This window comes from Dysidea avara, chromosome 6 (assembly GCF_963678975.1).
Source record: "Dysidea avara chromosome 6, odDysAvar1.4, whole genome shotgun sequence".
Taxonomy (NCBI): domain Eukaryota; kingdom Metazoa; phylum Porifera; class Demospongiae; order Dictyoceratida; family Dysideidae; genus Dysidea; species Dysidea avara.
In genome coordinates this window covers 27,516,105-27,539,476 of record NC_089277.1, presented here as the reverse complement: position 1 = coordinate 27,539,476, position 23,372 = coordinate 27,516,105, and the positions used below count along the sequence as shown (strand labels likewise).

Here is a 23,372-nt window from a genome sequence, read left to right as displayed (position 1 = left end):
ACAGATAATCTAAAAGTTTGGCCTTTATCTTGAGTGGGTTGTCCTGGTAGTTGATAATGGGAAGGGCATTCCAGATGCGAGGAATGCATTCAAGTACATGAATATGTTTACTAATCAGTGTGGACAATCTAATTAGCCACAGTGCATCCACCGCACTAGCTATATGGCTGCGCATGGTCGATGAGGTCACTGCTCTATCATGCTCGTATATATTATACCAACAGCATGCATGCATGCACAGATCGCACACAATCACCTTCGCTGCATGTTTCTTCCGATTGTTCTAGTCGCAGTTAATAACGAGGCTCTAGCAATGATGCAGCTTGTTGTCATCCAGAACTAGAACAGTGCTTGTGCTCCATGGCAGACTTACCTACAGGTAGGCATTCCAGTATCCGAGATTTTTTAATAAAAAAATTCTCCGTACATTCCCCAATAGAACCCTGGCACAAAATAACAACTCGCGTTTAACTTGGGATTGCTTCGTAGTCCGAGCTCCAATGAGGATGAAAATCGCTGTGGGATTTGTCCACATGCTGATCATCATGAAAATCTTAGTTTTGTCGTGCGCGTTACGTATAATTAAGTTTTGTGTTGTTTTGTAATCTTTTCAAGCCTTGTAGTGTATGTAGAATACTTTAAAACTTTTTAAAACATAGTGTCGGGTGGAAGGTAGTCACTGGTGCTTACTTTAAAGTGCGTAGTTACTTCACTCGGGTTAGCGATTTTCAGCTCTAGAGCAATTTTCTGATGGCTGTGTCATCAGCTCAAAAATACAAACCACTTCAAAGTCAGCATAACAATGCCATAATTGAAGCCACAACTCCACCTTAGGTATTGTGTGGCATCTCCACTTTAGTTGTTTACCTTTACAAGTTGTTAACTTGATGACTTTACTTGAGATAGCCACTTACCTATGGGTAATCATGGGTATACACCATTGTATTGAGAAGTGTGCAGTAGGTGAAACATATTTGCTTACCACAAAGTATACAAAGATCATTGAGATCTGATAAGATCTGAAGTTACTCTCATTACATGTACAAACTTGCAGCTACAAGCAACTGCAGTTTCAAGACAGTCTAGATTGCTAAATGGCTTCCTGATTCAATTGTGCCATTTTCCCTTTAAAATGTATGGGGAGCCCCGGAGAAAAAATGTACCTTTTTTTAGTTTTAAAGCACTGTGCATGCCAAAGCAGTTAATTCCAACCCAACAAACTATATATTTCTGAGATTGGCAATCAATACTCTACCTATTGAGCATATAAAAAGTCCATTTTTCCAAAACTTAAAAATCTGGCTGGAATGCCTACTACAGGTATAGCTATAAAGACTGTCATAGCATTTATGATCGTTCGTAGATATCGCCTCTTCCATCCTTTTCCACCAGTTTCTAGCGACGCCACAATTGTATACCTTTGCTACAGTAGCTAGCTGCAGTGCTACATGCATTTGGCAGCTACAAAATCGCATGTTGCTTGCTGGCGAAAGGAGTAGAGGATAACACCCCCTGGGTCGAGAGACAACTGGGGGATTCAACTACCTCACAGTAAATTGGTTAAGTCTACTTTATAGATGACTGCAAGTGCAAGCTACCCTGACATAGGGAACTTTGCAGAAAGACATAGAGCTGCATTTGTAGCAATTGTGAGGTAAGAAGATGTGGCTAAGTCATTATTCGTTATTAATTTGTTATCTACCATTGCATGGCAGTGGGATCTGCCATCAACATCACCTAGCTACGTAAAGTTGTCAAAGGAAGTTACAAAGTAGTTACTGATGCTTTCAAAACTTGGACTGCTGATGATGTCTTGTGGTAGTACTGTAGATGAAATCACATAGTAAGTTCTGCTATAGTTCTTGGAAATGAGTATTTTGTGGTCTATTGAAGTTAGGCAGTGGAGAAACCTGTGATCATGGCTGGATCTTGTGAAAGCTATGAATGACACTGTACAAGGAATAGTATATGTACATTAATTCAAGGTTTGTCACAGAAAAAATTGCCATAGCAATATTTTTATTGAAACAACATTTTTACAGATGCTACCTATAAGAACTATATATAACTAGTGATGAAACAGATTAGGAGAAGAAAGCTGCACTCAACGGACAGAAGTAAAAGAGCAAATCTACTTAGTGATGTAACATCCCTCAGAAAAAAAGAATCCTGCAGGTGTCAAGAACTTCAATTTGTGAACTGAAAATTATAGTTGCTGTACAAATGATGTGCTTTTTTACTTATTAATGAAATACGTATTGTGGGTAGTAAATACAACACAGGAGCGAGACATTGCTAGCTATATTACTAGCGCAGTATAAAGCAGATGCACAATATAGAAAATGTTGATTTCAGCTACAGGATTTTTTACATCCTGTATGCATTTCACAGTGTTAAAATGTACATTTCCTCACTGCCTCATTTCCATCACCATTCTAGATGCAGTAAATCTTTCTCTATCCTCTGTATGAAACTTTACTGAAATCTACTAATGTTCTAAGCATGAAATGTGGCTGAAATGGCAAATTTTATGCACATTTTATACTCATTACCTACAAGCGGACATGGAACTTTTCGCCCAGTTAAAATGTGCTATACATGTAGGAGTGGATCTAGGATTTCAGAAGGGGGTGCTAACATGGAAATTAATATATGTGGCAAGAAATTTGATACAACTAGTGTGCAAAGCACACTCAGCATGTGGAGCATGCTCTATCTAGGGGGGCCTGGGGGTATACCCCCACAGGAAAATTTTGCTAATTTGGCCTACTGAGATTGAATTTGGTAGTAATTTTGAGTGAAAATGATGTAACTTTGTTTATGTCATACCACTATTCCCTTACATTTGTCAATATATCTAAAGGCCACAACCAGTAGCTAAAATTCAATCATTCAATCTTAGACTAACATCTTAAAGAACTAGTAGTGGAAACGTATGGGTATCAGCTGCACCTGATTAAATTTAGTGTTTTGAAGTACAGCATAATTTACAGACTACACTAGCTGTCCAAACAGTAGAGAGGGGGTAAGTGTGAGTTGGCAAGTAAACTCACCAGTGGGTGGAGTGCATGCGCACTCAACATAACAGAGGTGTAGGAAGATATTTCAGGCTGGGGTGCTGAGGTGGAAGGTGGACTTACCTGCAGGGGTCTGGGGGGCACAGCCCCCCCGACGGTGACGACACTTTCAGAATTGTATGGCTCAAATCATTGGAAATTACATATTTATGGGATCACATACATGTACATAGTACAGTAGCTACCTAAATTACAAATATGGATTAAAACCCTATAACATTGTATTACAATTTACATGCAATTATACTGATATAAATGTCTCAGTATGTAATATATTGTGTGTATACTCTAGAATGGAAGAACAGCCTTGACTGAAATATATAAAAATCGTCATTTATAGTAACATATCAGTATTTATTGATATGTAAATGCTTTAACAATTAAATCATCAATTCTGTTCTGAAGCAACAAGTTGTTCAGTTAACATGCACTCCCACACTACTTAATTAACACTTTGTAGACTAGAGAAGGATCGATCTCTCTGTTGTTGTAACTGTAACAGCTACATCAATAAACAGGTAGGAGGGGTACACCCAACACACGTACTTGGGTGCTGACACACAAGTACACACCTTCTTATTCAATATTATCCACATTATTACTGATACTAGCGGTGTTTGCTGTGTCATAATCTTCACTTCCGTAAACTTTATAACTGGAACCCTATTAATCACTACACGTGGGAGACACGTGACATCGTGTTGGATTGTGAATCCATCGTTTTCTATACTTCTTCGAATCACAAATAATCGCATTGACTAGTGTTAAACAGTTAGCCATGTGGCGAGCTGCAACATCGGAATCATCGAGGTAATCGTAATCTAATCAAAAACAGCCAAGCTGTAAAAAAAGGTGCGGCCCCCAAAAATGCCATGGTGAAAAAAGATATGAAATCCAAGGTGGCGGCCAAGAAATGGCTGTGATGGTAGGTTAATGGTTACATTTTAATAACAACAATTCAGGTGAATTTGGTGCCAAGACCAAGCGGCACAAAATTCACCTGAATTGTCGTTATTAAAATGTAACCATTAGCCTACCATCACAGCCATTTCTTGGCCGCCACCTTGGATTTCACATCTTTTTTCACCATGGCCTTTTTGGGGGCCGCACCTTTTTTTACAGCTTGGCTGTTTTTGATTAGATATCACTTCTTTTTGTATTTGTATAGAGGAACTCACCTAATATCGGACGGGCTCCAAAATCGGACGCAATTACTCGAGCTACAACAGGAATTTTTGAACAACTCATATGTCTTTAGATAGTTCAAGGCTGTGGGACTTTGGGCACCAAGTATCAGCTTTCTCGACTTCTTTGTCTGGTGGTGGCAGCCCTGCAAAGTCATTTCCGATTAATACGTATAATCGGAAAAAACAGTCGATTCACGGACACTCACCGTCTACATATCAGACTTGCATTCAATCAACAGTTTTCTACCTTAAAGTAGTAGAGTAACTCATCTTCTTTCTAAATATCCCTGGTTTATTAAATCAAATCCTTTTAATCACGAATTACAAATCAAATAAAATGAGACGTCACTGGAGTAATAATCGCACCATAAATTTAAGTATACGGAAACTTGATTAAGTATACGTTGTTTGAGATACGTATACGGGAAATGTTCACCGTATACTTTTACAAACACCGTTTACTTCCTTATACTTAAATTCATAGTGCGATTATTACTCCAGTGACGTCTCATTTTATTTGATTTGTAATTCGTGATTAAAAGGATTTGATTTAATAAACCAGGGATATTTAGAAAGTAGATGAGTTACTCTACTACTTTAAGGTAGAAAACTGTTGATTGAATGCAAGTCTGATATGTAGACGGTGAGTGTCCGTGAATCGACTGTTTTTTCCGATTATACGTATTAATCGGAAATGACTTTGTAGGGTTGCTGCCACCAGACAAAGAAGTCGAGAAAGCTGATACTTGGTGCCCAAAGTCCCACAGCCTTGAACTATCTAAAGACATATGAGTTGTTCAAAAATCCCTGTTGTAGCTCGAGTAATTGCGTCCGATTTTGGAGCCCGTCCGATTTTAGGTGAGTTACTCTACTGCAAAGCCGGTCTATGGCTGGCTTTGGGGCTTTTTTAACCCATGTGTTTTTTTCTTTACTACAGGAAGAAGAAAAGAACTTAAAGAAGAATTTTAGTACTTCAATTATTATTGATTTTATTAGTAATTATACAAATTATATACATATATTTATTACATGCCCATTATTCCCCACAGGATATTTTTTTGCAGCTGATCTCTCTACTGGGTGACTTGAAATGTAGCTGAACTATATACAGGATGGTTTCTTTCTAGCTGAACTCTCTACAAGGTAACCTCTTCTAGCTGGTCTCTCTACAGGGTATTTTGTTTCTAGCTGAACTCTCTACAGGTGATTTGTTTGCAGCTAAACTCTCTACATGGTGGTGTCTTTGTAGCCGAACTCTCTACATGATGGTTTCTTTGTAGCTGAACTCTCTATAAGGTGACTTCGTCTAGCTGAACTCTCTACAGGGTGATTTTTTGTAGCTGAACTCTCTGTAGGGTGATTTGTTTGCAGCTGAACTCTCTACATGATGGTTTCTTTGTAGCTGAACTCTCTACAAGGTGACTTCGTCCAGCTGATCTCTCTATGGGGTGATTTGTTTCTAGCTGAACTCTCTACAGGTGATTTGTTTGCAGCTAAACTCTCTACATGGTGGTTTCTTTGTAGCTGAACTCCCTACATGATGGTTCTTTGTAGCTGAACTCTCTACAAGGTAACTTCTTCTCTACAGGGTGATTTGTTGTAGTTGAATTGTCTACAAGGTGGTTTGTATGAGGCTGAACTCTCTACATGGCGGTTTCTTTGTAGCTGAACTCTCTACAGAGTGATTTGTTTGCAGCTGAACTCTCTACATGATGGTTTCTTTGTAACTGAACACTCTACAAGGTGACTTCTTCTAGCTGATCTTTCTACAGGGTGAATTGTTGTAGCTGAACTATCTACAAGGTAACGTCTTCTAGCTGATCTCTATACAGGGTAATTTGTTTGTAGTTGAATTCTGTACAGGTGGTTTCTTTGTAGCTGAACTCTTTACAAGGTGACTTCTTCTAGCTGAACTCTCTACGGGGTAATTTCTTTGTAGCTGAACTCTCTATATGATGATTTCTTTGTAACTGAACTCTCTACAAGGTAACTTCTTCTAGCTGATCTCTCTACAGGTTGGTTTGTTTGTAGCTGAACTCTCTACACGGTGATTTGCTTGTAGCTGAACTCCTTACATTGTGTCTAGTTTCTAGCTGATCTCTCTACAGGGTGATTTGTTTGTAGCTGATCTCTCTACAAGTTGAATTGTGTGTAGCTAATCTCTCTGCAGGTTGATTTGTTTGTAGCCGATCTCTCTACAAGGTAATTTATTTGTAGCTGAACTGTCTAAAAGGTGATTTGTTTGTAGCTGATCTCTCTGCAGGTTGATTTGTTTTAGCTGAACTCTCTACAGGGTGATTTATTTGTAGCTGAACGCCTTACATTGTGTGTAGTTTCTAGCTGATCTCTCTACAGGGTGATTTGTTTGTAGTTGATCTCTCTATAAGTTGATTTGTGTGTAGCTGATCTCTCTGCAGGTTGATTTGTTTGTAGCCGATCTCTCTATAGGGTAATTTGTTTGTAGCTGAACTCTCTATAAGGTGATTTGTTTGTAGTTGATCTCTCTGCAGGTTGATTTGTCTTAGCTGAACTCTCTACAGGCTGATTTGTTTGTAGCCGATCTCTCTACAGGGTAATTTGTTTGTAGCTGAACTCTCTACATGGTGGTTTCTTTGTTGCTGAACTCTCTTCAGGGTGATTTGTTTCTAGCTGATCTCTCTACAGGGTGATTTTTTGTGGCTGACCTCTCTTCAGGGTGATTTGTTTGTAGTTGATCTCTCTATAAGTTGATTTGTGTGTAGCTGATCTCTCTGCAGGTTGATTTGTTTGTAGCCGATCTCTCTATAGGGTAATTTGTTTGTAGCTGAACTCTCTATAAGGTGATTTGTTTGTAGTTGATCTCTCTGCAGGTTGATTTGTTTTAGCTGAACTCTCTACAGGCTGATTTGCTTGTAGCTGATCTCTCTACAGGGCAATTTGTTTGTAGCTGATCTCTCTACAGGGTGATTTTTTTGTAGCTGACCTCTCTTCAGGGTGATTTGTTTCTAGCTGATCTCTCTACAGGGTGATTTTTTGTAGCTGACCTTTCTTCAGGGTGATTTGTTTCTAGCTGAACTCTCTACAAGGTGATTGCTTGTAGCTGAACTCCTTACATTGTGTCTAGTTTCTAGCTGATGTCTCTACAGGGTGATTTTTTGTAGCTGAACTCTCTTCAGGGTGATTTGTTTCTAGCTGATCTCTTTACAGGGTGACTTGTTTCTAGCTGAACTCTCTAAAGGTGATTTGTTTGCAGCTGAACACCCTGCAAAGTGTTTTGTTTGTAGCTGATCACTCTAAAGGGTAATTTGTTTGTAGCTGAACTCTCTCCACAGTGACCTGTGTGTAGCTGAATTCTGTGTAACTGAATTCTCTAGAGAGTGACTTAATTGTAGCTGAATTCTCTACACAGTGCATGACTTATTTATAGCTGAACTTTCTTCAGTGTGACTTGTAATGTTCTGAATCTCTATACTGATATATTTGCTTAACTCTCCACATGGTGACTGTCTTCTTGCTGAACTGTCTATAAGATTAACTGTTTGCAGCTGAACTCCCTACAGAATAACTTATGATGTAATAAAATTCTATAATGGAGTAAATAAATTAGCCGAATGTTCTATTAGGGTGACTGTTCTATTAGAGTATCTCGATCTCGCATTTGCTACACGGAGTTGGCTTTCGAATCATAACTCAGTGGTTTGTAATCCGATTCTTCTGTACTACTGCAAAGACTTTCTATGAAGATTATTCCAGCTATACACCGATTTTCAGCTCATTTCTCTAAGCGGTTTGCCTAGTAGGCGTGAAAACTAATACTTTTTATTCATAAAAATCGATCGCGTAATTGTGACACAGGTTGGGTTTTGTGTCATATCTCCGTGGTCTTTATCTCGATTCCTTTCAAACCACCAAAAGGCACTCCTACGATGGTTACTCCATCTACATAGCAATTTTCAACTCATTCCATGAAGCGGTTTACCCTGTAGGCGTGACAACAAATCGATCTTGTTTTACGCGAATAATCGGTCATAACTCCTGAACCATTCATTGGATTTGTACCAAATTTGATGCTAGGATTCGCCGTTGGACTCCCTTTCTGTGTGCCAAATTTCAAGGCGATCGGAGTACGCGTTTGCTTGCTATAGCAATTTTTGCAAGTGTGCGAAAAGACGAAGAAGAAGAAAAAAAAAACGAAGAAAAAAAAACGAAACTTTGGCAGCTCGTATCTCGGAAATGGCTGGAGCGATTTCCTTCACATTTGGAATGTAGACTCCCTTGGCTGGCGGGCAACTGTGTAGCAAATTTGGTTCCAATCAGATAAGTGATCACCGAGATACAAAGGTGTGAAAATGACGTTTTCGTTCTTCCTGTCAATATACACACGGTGTGGCGCGCCGGCTTCTTGGGCCGCACGACACACTATCGTGTGTCTTGATCGTGACCGTTAGAATCCTTTTTGTCTGATCACGTGATCAATTAATTACTTTGCAGCGCGCAGACAAATTTGTGGGGGTGCTCCAGCACCCGTTGCGTGCTTCCTACGCCCCTGCATAATAGAATTCTCCAGCTAGGGGGCTCTGGTTGCATATTCCCTGGAAATTTTTGGAAAAGGGCTATAACAAGGTTGAATCTAGAAGCTATTTTTAACCAAATGTGGGTACAAGATGAATGGGTTCAGTTGGAAATAATTGTAAATAAATAACAGAACTATACACTGTTTCTTGTTATTGGATTTTAAGAAAATTTATAATAGTGGCTTGTCAAAGAGACTAAAGAATGTATATGTAAGGTCATGGAGAATATTTTAAACACAGGATTCAATATATATAGCCACTGTTCTGTGGTGCAGATTGCTATTTCAATTTATAACTTTAAAATGATGGATCCATCTATCACCATAATTGTTTTACAACTAGTCTACAAATACAACTAGTTTTTCGCCACAACTAACCCCTTTTTAGCACACAGTGATCATCATGACAACATAAATGCTGCAGTATCATTAATTTTAAGCTTAAAGTTATAAGCTTCAAGGGATTTGATAGTGCAAACTCCAAAGCTGATAGGTTTAGACACATGTAGCATGGGATTTGATTAAGTATGGGAAACAATAACGAACAGCTCTCAGATGTTGCAGCCTTGTGAACTTTATCATGAAATGCTAAGAAATTCACTATTATATAATACTATTGTTTTACTTGCAAGAGAAGCATTTCAACCCAAGAATCAAGTTTGTAGCAGAGCCTAAAAAAAACTTAAACTATTTGACAGAAAATGTTATTTTCAGAATAGACTTTCAATTAATGATGTTTATACAATTTATAGTGCATTAAAGGTATAAATCTTTTATCTAAAGTGATTGGTATATGGCAGGATGTTTGGTACAATGGTGAGGGTAGCAATGCACAGGTCTAGAAGAATAGGTTTAATTTCAGCTTATACTCTGGTAACTTCTTAAAATTATAGTTTTAATGATGGATGTTCTATTAGAGTAGTTGACTGTTCTATTAGAGTATTTCGGATTTAGCAACTTCTAAGGTAAGATTTACTCCAAAAGTATAAATTTGAACCCCTCTTAGTAATTCTTGGATAAAATTAGCTATTCCCCTTGCTCTTTCCATCTTTTCATTGCCCATACATGTGTATAAATGCAACTGCACCTGTACTACAACTTCTAGAAGCTTCCTAGCTTGCTCATTGTAAAAAAAAAATTGGAGGGGGGTGCTTCAGCCCCCCTCCCCCCTCAAGCACCCCCCTAAATCCGCCCTTGACATGTACAGCATTATCAGGGCTGTCAAGTTGAGCTTGTGACATTGAGTGAGATTTACCAAGCTACCACACTACTTTCAAAAAATCTAAGAAGGGAGAATAAACGTCTTAATGATTAAGACAAAATATACATTACAAGCATACAGGGGCCTAGGCGCAGGGGTACCATGTGCTGATGGATCAGTACAGGAGCCCTGGCAAGACTTACATTAACTAAAGGTAAATTAAATTACAATACACAAAAAAAAACAAAAAATAACTATATCTACATATATGTAATACTTAAAGTTTACCTAAGGTGGTCTAAAAGATCTCAGCCCGGGGAGGCTCTAGAATTAAAAATTCTGTAAGAACAGGACACAGCAATGCAAGCTGCCTGCTCAAACAAGGATCTTATGGTTTTCTTTGGCACTTCACAAGCAGTAGCCATTTGAGCAATTGTTTCTGACAAAAAGTGGCCTAAACAACTAATTTCAATTGGAACAAGATTGACAGTTAACCCAGAAAGCTGGAGGTCATATTGCAAGGAGCTATATCGATCTTCCTTTCTAGCTCTAGCAGCAAGAAGATGTTGCTGGGTATTAGTTGGTACTGTCAATTCGAACAAACAAATGGAATCATTAGAAACCAATACCAAGTCAGGCCTGCTGAGGGTGGAGGAAAGATTGGTTGGGATGGTACTAGGGGGGCTGGAACTAGCTAGATAACCTGGAAGGTCAGCATAAAGTTTGAATATTTCAGGTAAATGCTGTTGGAGCCCATGAACAAGGACCTGTAAAACTGAATCATGTCTCCAGGTATACCTGCCTTGATCTAGAGCAGCAGGACAGCCAGTCAAAATATGGTTTGTTGTGGGTTGAGGAGCTTGACAAAGAGCACATCTAGGATCAGTAATGATGTTCCATCTGGCCAAGTTCATAGGGGTTGGTAGAGTGTCACAACCAACACGTAGCAGGAAGGACAGCTGTTTTTCAGGGAAGCCATACATTAATCTCTTCCACAGAGGGCAAGCTTGCTCCAGAGTTACAATATCTAAAAATTTATTTTGAACAGTTAATGGTTCCAGTTTTGATTTCCAATACTCAATGTGAGCAGAACGTAAGTTGTGGCGAGCATGGTTCTTGAAAGTTGCAGAGTGAATGTTGGCAACTGAAGCCTTAGCAGCCGATAAACAGTCAAGGACAGTGGAAGAGATATCGGATCTGTTAGCTAAAATAGAATGTCGCAGCTCTATAATCAGTGGATCAACTGACCGTTCAATAGCCAGAATGTACTGTATGAAGGTTTGGCTGATTGCTTCAGGTGTGGTAAAAAGGGGAGATCCAACACATCCGGGTGGAAAACAGTTCCAGGAGTACAATTTCTGGGGAGGTTCAACCAATTTTCACAAATTTCAATACTGATGACTGTGCTGAAATAATAGAAGACATGGTAAGCCTCTCAACAGCTAAATGAAAATGTAGAACAGAAGACACAAAGTTTTTTAAGATCCATATCTTATATTCTCCATGAACAGAACACTTATCGATGGATCGTAAAAATTGTTGCTTCATGTTAGCAGAAGCTACCGATCGAGCAATAGTTGGAGAAACACCAATAGTGCGACCCAGAAACTTAGTATAATCCACATTACAGATATTAATGGTATTCCCAGCCGCCATTGAAAATACAGTAGAGGAAAGCATACGATGACCATTAAAGTAAAGGGAAATACACTTTGGAGGTTGAAATTCAAAACATATGTCTATTGCCTTTAGGACAAGTGATGATAAAGCCTGCTGATGAGACTTGACATCTTTGGAGATGACAGTCAAGTCATCAGCAAAACCCTTTGCTCTATGCATTGATGAATAACAAATCTTAGGTAGAGCAGCAGCTGCACTAGTAGAGGTTGATGGTTGGGTATCAGGTTTATCAGAGCGATAAACTTTGCGATATCTGCCTGCATAGCACCATTCCACAGTGTGAATATCCACAGACTGCTCACTATCACCATTATCATAAACTAGATCACAGGAGCCATCACAATGATAAGAGGTCACGATTGCTCTGTACCAACCAGATGGTGAATCATCCAAGGAATCAGACCATAACACATAGATTGCAGTCTCAACAGGAGGCAGCCCAACAGAGTTGGCAGCCTGTAGTTGAGCAGAGTAGCCACAATACTCTGATGTGGAGAGATAAGCTAATAATGGATTAATAGCTAAGTTGAATAACAAAGATGATAAAGTATCACCCTGGAAAACTCCTCGTTGAATAGAAAATACTGATGTGTTCCAGTTCTTGGTAGACACATATGCTGACAATTTTGAATAACAGCTAGTAATGTACGAAATAACAGGAGAAGGCACCTTGATGTAATATAAGATATCAAAGAGGTATTGATGACATACTGACCCAAAGGCATTCCTCAGGTCAAGAAATGACATAACAATAGGATTTGTAGTAGCTCTGGCATTCTCCAATAGTAATTCAATACTGAATATATGTTCCATAGTGCCGTTCACTCCATAGAGAAAGCCTTTCTGGAGTGAGGGGTCTAACAATTTGTTGTTCAAAGCGAACTTCTCTAAACGGAGAGACAGTAATCGATGAAATAGCTTGCCAAAGACTGAGGTCAATGTGATGGGACGAACGTTCTTGGGATAGTTTGGATCCCCTTTCTTATAGAGTAATATGGTTTTTCCTTGGCACCAACACTGAGGAGCTGAGTGGGAATGTAGTAGTATCTTGAAGTATAAGGTTGCCAAAAATAAATGACAACTAGGTAGTTTCTTCAGATGAAGAAACTACCTTCTGAGACCAAAAATAAAAAATAAAAAATAAAAAAAAGGTCTTAGAAAAATTTCGGACAAAGTCAAATTCGGCTACAACACCGATTTAAGCTGTCAATTGCTTATAAAGTACCTCATTAACGCTCAAAAAGCTTAACAACCCTCAGTAAATACGTGCATAGTGTCATGTGAACGGCTAGTGAGGAGACTGCGTGAGAGTCACCATCGTTTGCGTGTGAGCGTGTGAAAAGACCCGAATGCGTGTGTCATACGTACACCTAATTCGTGAGACTCGACAGGTCTGCATTATACATGTCTCAAGGGTTCTAAAAGTTTTCTCAAAATTTGCAAGATTATAATACAGTGGAACTCTAAGACGGACACCATTGGGGAAATGAAATATGTGACCCAGTCTGAGAAAACCGGTCTTATTGCCCATGTCAGCAGATTTGATTTTTCACCCAGGACACAAACCTACATGAGCAAACTATCTAATTCCACAATCAAAATCAGCTAGACTGGAGTGGTCTGGTTTTGCAGGCTGCTTTTCCCAAGCCCAGTGGCGATCCGTACCGGGTGCGGTGTGGGGCCTTAATGGAGCTCAGCTGGTCAGCCTGGGGATGACTGTATGTGGCTGTACAGCTCTGGTGTTGAATAATTAGCTACCTCTGCTGTGAATTTCCTTTCATTTTAGCCAATGTTGAGACCTGAATGGCCGAAAGCTGGGCCAAATTCATCCCTACGTCTTCCTTTTAATTCTGGAACACCATCTAGACTACATGCCGAACAAACTATCTAATTCCACAATCAAAATCAGCTAGGCTGGAGTGGTCTGGTTTTGCTGGCTGCTTTTCCCAAGCCCAGTGGCGATCCATACCGGGTGCGGTGTGGGGCCTTAATGGAACTCAGCTGGTCAGCCTGGGGATGACTGTATGTGGCTGTACAGCTCTGTGGTGTTGAATAATTACAGAATTTTCTTTCATTTTAGCCAATTTTGAGACCTGAATGGCCTGTCATGAAAAATTTGGACACCCCTATTTTGGTTTCCCCAGTCCAAATATATCAAAATATTTGGACCCCCCGGAACAAAAATGTTTGAAATATATGGACCCCCTCTGAAATATTCTATTCCCCATACAAATTTTATTATTAACACCATTTGCACACATTCAAAGGTGGTCCAAATATTTCAGCTGAAATAATCGATCCCCCTGTCTATATTAACCTTACCTTTACCCGTTGCATTCAGCTAACCACCCCAGTCTCTATACAGAAAAGTGACAAATATATGGCCCCCTTCTGAAATATTCCATCCCCCCTACAAATTTTATTAACACCATCTGCACGCATTGATAGGGGAATCCTGATATTTCAGCTAAAATAATTGATCCCCCCGTCTATATCCTCACCATTACCTGTTACATTCAGCTGACCACTCCAGTCTCTATATGACAAGCATAATATCATATCAAGTGTATAACTATACTTAATGCAGGCTAGTGTTTGCCACAGAGTAGAGGCTCAGCTGCAGTTAAGCAGGGGAACAAATATAAGTATATTTTAAGTAAGTGAGTTTATTCTTCTACAGGGTATATAGCTACATATTAATTTCTTTTTGGGGTATTATTATTAATATACCACTTTGACACCTCAGATCAAAGGAAACCACAGGGTTATATATCACATATTTCCCTGAACACAGGGTGATATCTAGATATCACCCTGTGGTTAGGGCGATATCGCGACATAGCCCTGACCACAACTGCCTTTGATGCTGAGGCAGCTACAAAGCATTCGTTCCCTTTGATTGTTTATATAGAGATGCTTAAAGTTTTGCATTGTGGATTTGAATTAGAGCTGCTTAAAGTTTTGTATTGTGGGTTTGAGTTAAACATGTTGGTTTAGTTAGGGGCATTGTTGTGAAGCAAAAAGAATTGAGTGAGTCAGCATTGCATAGTTCAGTTACTAAGCATCACTAAATAATCATTTTTGTAATGTGGGGATTGTTTTTCTACAGAGTACATTCAACTGCATGAAAAGATACCTCAAACATTCACAACCTATATGTCTAAGTGTTTATTTTAGCACCTTAGGTTGCTTTATTCATCCACAATGTGGTTATTTGGTTAAAATGGTATCACTACAACCAGTGAAACCCACAATCATTTCATTTTCGTGCCCACAATTTAAACCCACAATCGATGTTTGCAAACCTCTTTATAAAAGAAATGTGGTGAATGCAGGTTTGTCTTCCTTCATCTATTAGGTGAGCATACCAGAGTGGTATATATTACTTATACCATGGCCATGAGGGATTTGCCTGATATACATGCCCGCACCCTCGGGCTTGGGCATATATATCAGGAAATCCCTCGTGGCCATGGTATAACTATTAATTATTATTGCTGGTTACTAGTTTATAATTTAGTCACAACAATGACAAGGTGAATACAAAAGCCGTGAAGTTATAGAAGCAACACCTATAAGCTAATGCAATTTTGTAGGGACAGAAAACAGAGTAAAAATTAATACTCTTCAAAATCTCAGCAATGATGCATGGTAATCCAAAATGTCATAGACATAATATTATTCAGATAAAGAATTTGTGATGAGATGAGGGAAGGTCAATGTAAGTCAAAGTAACATTAAGATGAGGACTGCTGGACAGTAGGAGGTGATTGTTTATTAGAGATACACAAAAGTTCACTTTTGTGGGTTCAAGCTCATTTTCCAGAGCCTACACCAATCAGATACACAGTTTAAATCTTGTTGTAATGTACACAGTTCTTGTGTGTTGTTACCTTTCTGTGCAGGATGACAACATTAGTTAATATCTTAATCTTTGACTTCATTACTGAGGGAAGATCATTGATACACTGTATATAGCTAGAACGAACAAAAGAGGACAACATTGAGGAACAACTGAAGATACATAACTCCAGTCAGAATAATGACCATTGATGACAACTCTTTGTCTGCAGGTAGTGAGGAATGAACGGAACTACTGTAACCACTGTAACCACTGTTAAAACTTCCAGTTTCAACAATAGTCTTTCATGGAGAACAGAATCAAATGCCAATCTGAAGTTACAAATCATCAAAGTTGGTAAATTGGATGTGTGTGGAAGACCCCTTTTTGCAAATCCGGTCACATATGTGACCTGCTGAGCAAAAACCGGCTGTTTTTACAAAATACAATTTTCCTATAAATGTATTGAAATAAACTGGTAAAAATACTCATGCTACATAAAAAATTACATATGTTTTAATTGCTTCGATATGCACCGACTTCATATCAACAAAACCTTTACACCATCGGATTCACCTGTTGATGGAGAGTAAGAATTTTTTTGTGCTGTTTTGTTTTGTGTTTGTACAGCATTAGGTGCATGAGTTATGGTGCTTATATATGATGCAGTAGGAATAAAATTACCTTTGTTATTTCATTTTTGAATAGCATTCTTTCTTGTCCACAGAGAGGAGCCACTATACATGTACCTTGATATGTTTTTCAGATCATGGTGAATAGATTGAGCCAAGTCCCATCCTTGTAGCTTGTTGCATTCATGAGTTACTATTAATTTATTGAGTTCCTGTAAATTACAGCATTTACCGTATTGTTGCTGTACTCCCTGTTATATATACTAACAAAGGAGTGGATAGCCAAAATTTCAGCCTTTTTTGATGAATAGTCTCGGAGTTATAGTGATAGACAATTTGATTTGGAAACAACAAAATAGAATTCGAGGAATGTGCATAAATGACCAGTTTTTGTCCAACTGGTCACATATATGGCTGTATTAGTGAGGTGATCTTATTAATGAAGTTGTGAAGTACACCTTAGCTGTGTTTGGGACCTACTTGAAATGGTTACTATAATAAGGTGGTCTTATTAATGTTCTTGTTTGAGACTTAATATCGTCACTATGATATATATGTTGGTCCAAGAGTTCATAATATATAATATTTATATTATGAACTCTTGGTTGGTCTTATTAATGAGATCATGGAAGTATATGTACATTTTAGTTACCTATGGGACCTACTGTACTTGAAGTAACCACTATTATACAGGCGGTCTTATTAAAGAGGTAAATGCTTACCAAGGCTTTCTCTTTATTTGCGTGTAGCATTACTTTGCTACTCCTCACATGTTGTTCTCCTCAGGCGTATAGAGTATGTGAAGAGCCCACGCTCCATATGCAGAACTGGTCTCTGAACTGGAGATGGCTAAAACACTGATCTACTTGAGCAGAGAGACATTGCCAAGGCTGTGGAGACCATTCAAGGGATTTGAGAAGAAGGACAGCAAGATGGCTGCCACCAACCTCTCCTTTTTGTACTATCTGGTCAGTCATTCTCCATATCTGCATCAGAGACGAATACCCAGGAAGTCACAGGAAATCACCTTTGGATTGATTAATAGTGTTCAACAGAATCTTGTTCATCTAAATATATATTAGAGGAGATTGGATGCGTTATAAGCGCTATCTAAATATATTACCATTATTGCATTGTTATATTTGGTATTTCACATGACTCTTAATAGTAGCAATGCAAAACTGAAAAATGATGGGGTTCACTGGGATTCATTAGATATTTAGAATGCGCTTCATGTAAGCTTCAAGAAAATGTGCGTACTTTGTTTTGTAAAAGTGCTGGTGAAATCAATAAGTTACCGTTTGGTGTATACAACTTCACCAGATTTGTCACATACAATACATATTCTTATAAATGGAACAAGGATGATTCACTGCACTGAGATTAGCATATTACCCTCCTCAATAAAACAATTTTTGTGTAAATTGTTTTCATAGTGCTTAAAGTGTGTCCAGCCTCCTCTATCTGAATATCAACATTGTATGTACATATTAAATACTCTAATAGAACAATCACTTTTGTGTCCATGTGATAGAAAGTTTAGGTGAATACTGGATATTGTTTCCCTGGGAAGATTTGCATAGCCAGTACTTTGTACTTACTTAATCTATATCAATAACATCATCTCATACACATCTTGTGTTTGTTACAGGAAGGGGACTTGAAACAGGCAGAGAAATATGCTGACTTGGCAATGTCTACTTACAGATACAATCCTTATGGTACATACATGTACTGTGATACTGCATGTACATACGATCGATGGCTTACATTTCAGGGATACATATATTTGAGTGTTGTACTTGTATCAGAAAAAAGAATTAGTACATCACTTCTTCACTATCATAATGATTGTACTATTAGAGTAGTTTAGTATTGGTACATAGTAACTAACTCTATGGTTAGTCATTATCCTTTTATTACAGCACTGGTCAACAAGGATAACTGTTTATTCACTATTGGTCAATATGAGAAGGCTAGTGAGTGCTACCAGGAGGCTCTGAGGTATTGTGACTGTTCTATTAGAGCATATCACCATTATTACTACACATACAGTACAGAGGCTACGTGTTCTGAGGCACTACACAACTTGGCTTTGTGTCACAAGAGGATGAACCAGTTACCAAAGGCACTTGATCACTTCATTAAACTACACTCTATCAGAAACTCTCCACATGTCATCTACCAAATTGCTGACATGTATCCTCCTACTACAATGTATATAATAATAATAATATATACATACAAGTCTCTTTGTAATGGATTTTCACTTTCGGAAGATTAAACGCATGATTATAGTGTTGAGGTCTTCTTCTCAGAAAACATGTTGGAAGCAGCAGTTTATGTAATTTCATTCTTTGACAAAACCTTATGACAACAGATTAGCTGTAATCGTATTCACTGAGAAGCTTAAGTCTCCTATAACAATGCTGGCTCCAAAATGTCTAACCTAATATCTTGCACATAGTACACTCCATTAGGTGTGTCAGTTGAATCACAACATTGCTCAGATGAGTAAATATGTTTGGATCAATGAAGCTCATAATTATATGCATTAAGGTTTGGAAATAAGTTAGATACATTAAGTACTTGATTATCCAGACCCTCGACTATCTTAACAGAACGAATGACTGTTCTATTAGAGTTTTTGATACTTAATGTGTAGTTAAACAAAACTGTATACAAATGAATGGAATTCACTTTGTAATTGAACTGGCACACAGGTGTACAGATAACGGAGAACCCTCTGTACTTGTATGACCTGTTGCAACAGATCTAGAGACAGTGATTTTATGTACTGAGGTGATAGTATAAATCTCCATAATCTATTATGATGTAGTCCGGTGATATGCTTGTGGAAAAGTGTCAAAATTTCCAACTTTTGAAGCACTATAATTATATGTGGCTTTTAAGTCGCAAAACTGCTTACAAAGCAGTGCTATGGCATTGATTCCTTATTTATGTAATACCAGTTACAGTGCTCCCTTGATTATCTGAACCTCTACTATTCAAACACTTGGTTATCCGAACAGTGGAAATGGCTGCTCCATTAGAGTATTTTGTCCAAGATGTATGTTCTATTAGAGTATTTGAGCTCTGTATATAATTGAATGGGCTTTACTTATCCAAACTTTTTGATTATCTGAACATGTCTTGGTCCCAAGGGGGTCGAGGGAATACTGTATTGTGATGAAATAGCTTTTAGTTATTGAGATATAGGCTTTAATTATTATCACACAGCTATAATGTATGTACATTTACTATACACGTAATCTAATAGAACACACTTTTTGGCAGAATATGACACTAGAACAGTCACTTAACTTATCAAAGGTCCTGAAAGTTATTTATCACCAAACATGACATCCTTAGCTATTGGTTCAGATATGATAAACTTGAAGATTATGACCAATCAGCTGACTGGAGGTTGTGATGTAATGTGATTGATGGTTATGCATGAGTAATGGGCAAAAGTTTCTTCATTTAGCATAGTAAAAGTTTGTTGGGGACTCTGTTAAGTGTGCGCCTTACTTTAAAAATAATAAATAAACAGCAAAATTGTACCTTGGGAATTGTTTTGTTACACACAGCTGCCTTAGTAAGGCCACCTCATTTTTGAGACTTTTTCAGAAGGAGGCCCTATTGCTGTGAGATCCACTGTACAATAGTACCTACAGTATGTCTACGTATTATCTACTGCTGCATATTTCAACAGGTCATGCAGTTATTATCACTGGTCCCCACTGATCCTAATGTACTACAGAGGCTAGGAGACATGTATGAGGATTCTGACAAGTCACAATCCTTCCAATACTACCTTGAGGTATACCCACTAATCCACCTACCCATCCAGTTACTTACTAGCTGTATATCTGTAGTCTTATAGATACTGCTCCTCCAATATTGAGGTGATCTCATGGTTGGGGGCCTACTAAATGGACTCACAATATACTGATAAGGCTATACATTTCTTTGAAAGAGCATCATTAATACAGTGAGTGTGTCCAGCCCCATTAGTGTACTGTAGTGTAGTATTGTATTGTAGACCTAAGGAGATCAGTTGGAGGTTAATGATAGCTAGTTGTTATAGGAAGACTGGTAAGACTGCTGTTAGCCAATGTATTACTGTATAACTGAATTGTTCACTTCATAGGTAACTACCCTCAAGCCTTTCAGACATACAAACAGGCACACGGAATATTTCCTGACAACATTGAATGTGAGTAACAGTGATAATATACAATGAATACTATCTTAGTGGTCAACTTCAAGTACTATAAAAGCTGTACATACGTATGTGTAGTCTTTGTTCTTCATATATAGCTTAAAAGTTTGCTCACGGGTGACAGACACATACATGATTTTCCCAAAGTAATGTTGGAAACCAGGAGTGTGCCCACAGCCAGCCTACAACACACTTATGTAGAAAGGCAATGTCTCTGCTTAGTGATCACCAGTCTAATGCAACACCTGGTTTATTAATGCCCAGAAATTTTGGCTCAGCTTAGACAGGTTGTATTTTAGGTGTACAGTACTGATTTCTGTGCAGATGTGGAGTCTGTTAGTTCTCAACATATTTCATGTTTGCACTAAAATTTTGTACCAAATTTTTACATGCAGGTCTAAAGTTTCTGGTACTACTGTGTACTGATCTGGGACTAAAGGATGCTCAGGAGTACATCCAGAAGTTAATGAAGGCAGAGAAGGCACGTGAGACTAAACAACAGGTACCAAACAGCTATACATTCAGCAACACTGCTATGACATGTTACTGTTAGAGAGAACTCAGTGGAGGACGTCGACATAGTGGTAAGGCTACCAGTGATAGTGGGTCACAATGTAGCAGTGCTGCTTCCTCATCTGCTGCACATCGTATTGACAGTGGTAGTCACTTGTCAGCCAGGGAGAGGATAACAAGTGCTGATAGTGGTAGGTAGTGTATATGTGTTGTTTGTCAATAATTGTATTGTGTTAGATGCTGCACAATCATCTGATTCTGCTGGAGTAGCGAGAAAACGTGAAGCAGGTGTGTGTTATAACAGATATGTAATGAATTTGTGATGTTGAAATATTTTGTCATAGGGATACTGTATGTACACCTGATTTCATATGTACTCTTCTTGTGCCATAGAATTCTTTCCCCCTTTACTTTAGGCCACTCCTATGTTGATCCACTGGGGGAATCACCAGAGAGACCCAAAACTGCTGCTAGACAGAAACCAGCTGATGAGGATGAGTTTAAGACACTGAACTAGCTAGGAGAAGACCTGCTACCTGAATAATTGTTGTTGTGCAATATAATAACATAGCTACGTGTACATGCATATAATACTGGTAATAACCGTAAATCTCACAATGAAAGTGATGCTGGCTGAGTAAGCCATTCTTCTGTTGTAGCTAGCTCTTTATCATAACAGTGACATTCTTACAGAATATCATCTCTGAAACAACTAGATGAAATGCACTGCAGCTCATCTGATCACTCTATCACAATCAAATTTTGCATTTTGCAATGATTGTAACTGGTTCCCATCAATGTACAGACAACTCAAAGTTTTGTTGTCTGTATTTATTTTTAAAGCAAGGAAAAACCATTATCATTCTTTAATAAAAGAGCAAGCAAGGATTTCTAAATGATAGCACAATAGTGTAGCTATATACATAGTCTACTAAGGCCAGGCAAACTTGATTAATTGTTTCCCTTTTTACTCCACCACCTCTAATTTCATTATTGCTGTTATCAATCACGTGCACGTGTATTTTTGATGCTAAGAAGGCTAGCTATCCTTTTACAGCACAGAAAATGTCACCTGCACCTCAGAAATGGTGGCAAAATGTGAGTACTATAGTTCTCAAAAGGCTTTAGCTAACCTCTATAGTAACAGACAGCTTGACTTAGAGTATTTAAAAAAAAAAATGAATAATGAAAACTGACCTCCCACTTGCATGGAAATCCGGCAAATTTTTGTGGATGAGAAACAAGTGATCAAGTTTGCCTAGCCTGATGTAGTAATGCAATGGCTTTATGGAGAAATAATTATACTGAATGCACCTCCCAAAAACCCACTTCCAAAAATCCTAGCTCCGCCACTGAATGTTAATATACTGGCAACTAATATAAAAATTTGGTCCTTTATTGCTGATCAGTCAGTTTAATTGGCTAGTAATTTGGCCACATTTTCTCCTCTACAATGACTATTGAAAAAAGGTGCTGATTGGCAATACTAACCAATTAGATCAGAGTTAAAAGGGTATTAATTAGGAATGCAGTAACTGAGACTGCACAAGTCAATGATACAGGATCAATGTTGTAAAATTTACCATAATTAGTTGCCAGTAATAACATTCATTTCTTGGCCTCACTGACTGATATGATACAACAACACCCCCATTCAACTGTACAAAAAGATGTATCCATGAAACTAAGCAACTAATTAAACTGAGGAGCTATCATCTGCTCACTCTGGCATTTCATGTTCATCAATAAGACTGTCATATGGGGATACAATCTAAAACAACAATTTAGACATTAAAGTAAAATGGTCTTTGTTAGAAGGTGGTTTTTATAAAGAGGTGACCACTAAGTTAAATTACCTAATTACTGCTGTTCCATTCCACCATTCCAGTCCACAATCCACTAAATCCAGACGCCCAGAACTCAGTGCAATTCATAAAGCATTTAACTAAATACCAACTCATTTTATTTTTAATAACCATAAGCATTTAAAACAGGCCATCATTTGCAGTCAAAATAAAAGCTGTTAGATAGCTATCTATTGTATAAGACTAAAACTCATTAGCTATAGCTAGGAGACCTCAGGGCTTTGTGCAATGTATTCAAGCGATGTAGGAAAGATGCAGATGCTGGAGAGAGTGGGGGTTCGATTCCCAGTATAAACAAAACCTTCACACTTTAGGAAAGGTCTCAAATAGAACGCTAACGTCAAGCGCCTGCTAGTTTTCTGTTTCAACCCTACACCAAGAAAATTTATAAATGTTACCAATCTTATTCTGAGGTGCTGTAGCCCCCATACAGGAAATTGCATTGTCTTTGCAACTACCGGCCATGCGCGGTTTGAGCATGCGCGTGTTTTGAATAATAAAATGCGTGCAATACAGGGTTTTGGTATTTGCTAACTAGTGATGATCACATTCCTGGTATACGTGACGTAAAAGTGTGTATAATTCCGGTTATACAATGA

The 23,372-nt window shown here is 38.3% G+C and overlaps 2 protein-coding genes, 1 long non-coding RNA gene and 1 pseudogene across 4 annotated transcripts in view; 3 read left to right on the top strand and 1 right to left on the bottom strand.

The window, feature by feature from the left end:
• Nucleotides 1-4,547, bottom strand: part of LOC136257983 (NACHT, LRR and PYD domains-containing protein 3-like) — a 43,657-nt gene extending 39,110 nt beyond the window's left edge. Inside the window, exons 1-2 of the mRNA XM_066051280.1 lie at nucleotides 4,471-4,547; nucleotides 4,256-4,407 (exon numbers count right to left, since the gene is read on the bottom strand). Of these exons, the coding sequence (XP_065907352.1) occupies nucleotides 4,256-4,325 (70 nt within the window). The 5' untranslated portion in view covers nucleotides 4,326-4,407; nucleotides 4,471-4,547. The remainder of the gene's footprint in view (nucleotides 1-4,255; nucleotides 4,408-4,470) is intronic.
• LOC136258022 (uncharacterized) lies at nucleotides 211-2,311 on the top strand. 2 transcript variants are annotated; one of them, XR_010702518.1, is made up of 5 exons: nucleotides 211-379; nucleotides 1,321-1,654; nucleotides 1,716-1,843; nucleotides 1,894-1,985; nucleotides 2,043-2,311. It is a non-coding gene; the product is annotated as an uncharacterized lncRNA (long non-coding RNA). The 2 variants fall into 2 exon arrangements; XR_010702517.1 differs by having other exon boundaries at nucleotides 218-379; nucleotides 1,364-1,654; nucleotides 2,043-2,305.
• Nucleotides 4,548-12,627: 8,080 nt separating the features above from the next.
• Nucleotides 12,628-23,372, top strand: part of LOC136257260 (intraflagellar transport protein 88 homolog) — a 32,449-nt gene continuing 21,704 nt past the window's right edge. Inside the window, exons 1-5 of the mRNA XM_066050349.1 lie at nucleotides 12,628-15,891; nucleotides 16,819-16,880; nucleotides 16,957-17,138; nucleotides 17,822-17,891; nucleotides 17,948-18,087. Coding sequence (XP_065906421.1) covers nucleotides 17,016-17,138; nucleotides 17,822-17,891; nucleotides 17,948-17,994 — 240 coding nt within the window. The 5' untranslated portion in view covers nucleotides 12,628-15,891; nucleotides 16,819-16,880; nucleotides 16,957-17,015 and the 3' untranslated portion in view covers nucleotides 17,995-18,087. The remainder of the gene's footprint in view (nucleotides 15,892-16,818; nucleotides 16,881-16,956; nucleotides 17,139-17,821; nucleotides 17,892-17,947; nucleotides 18,088-23,372) is intronic.
• LOC136257258 (intraflagellar transport protein 88 homolog) lies at nucleotides 18,437-21,518 on the top strand (annotated as a pseudogene).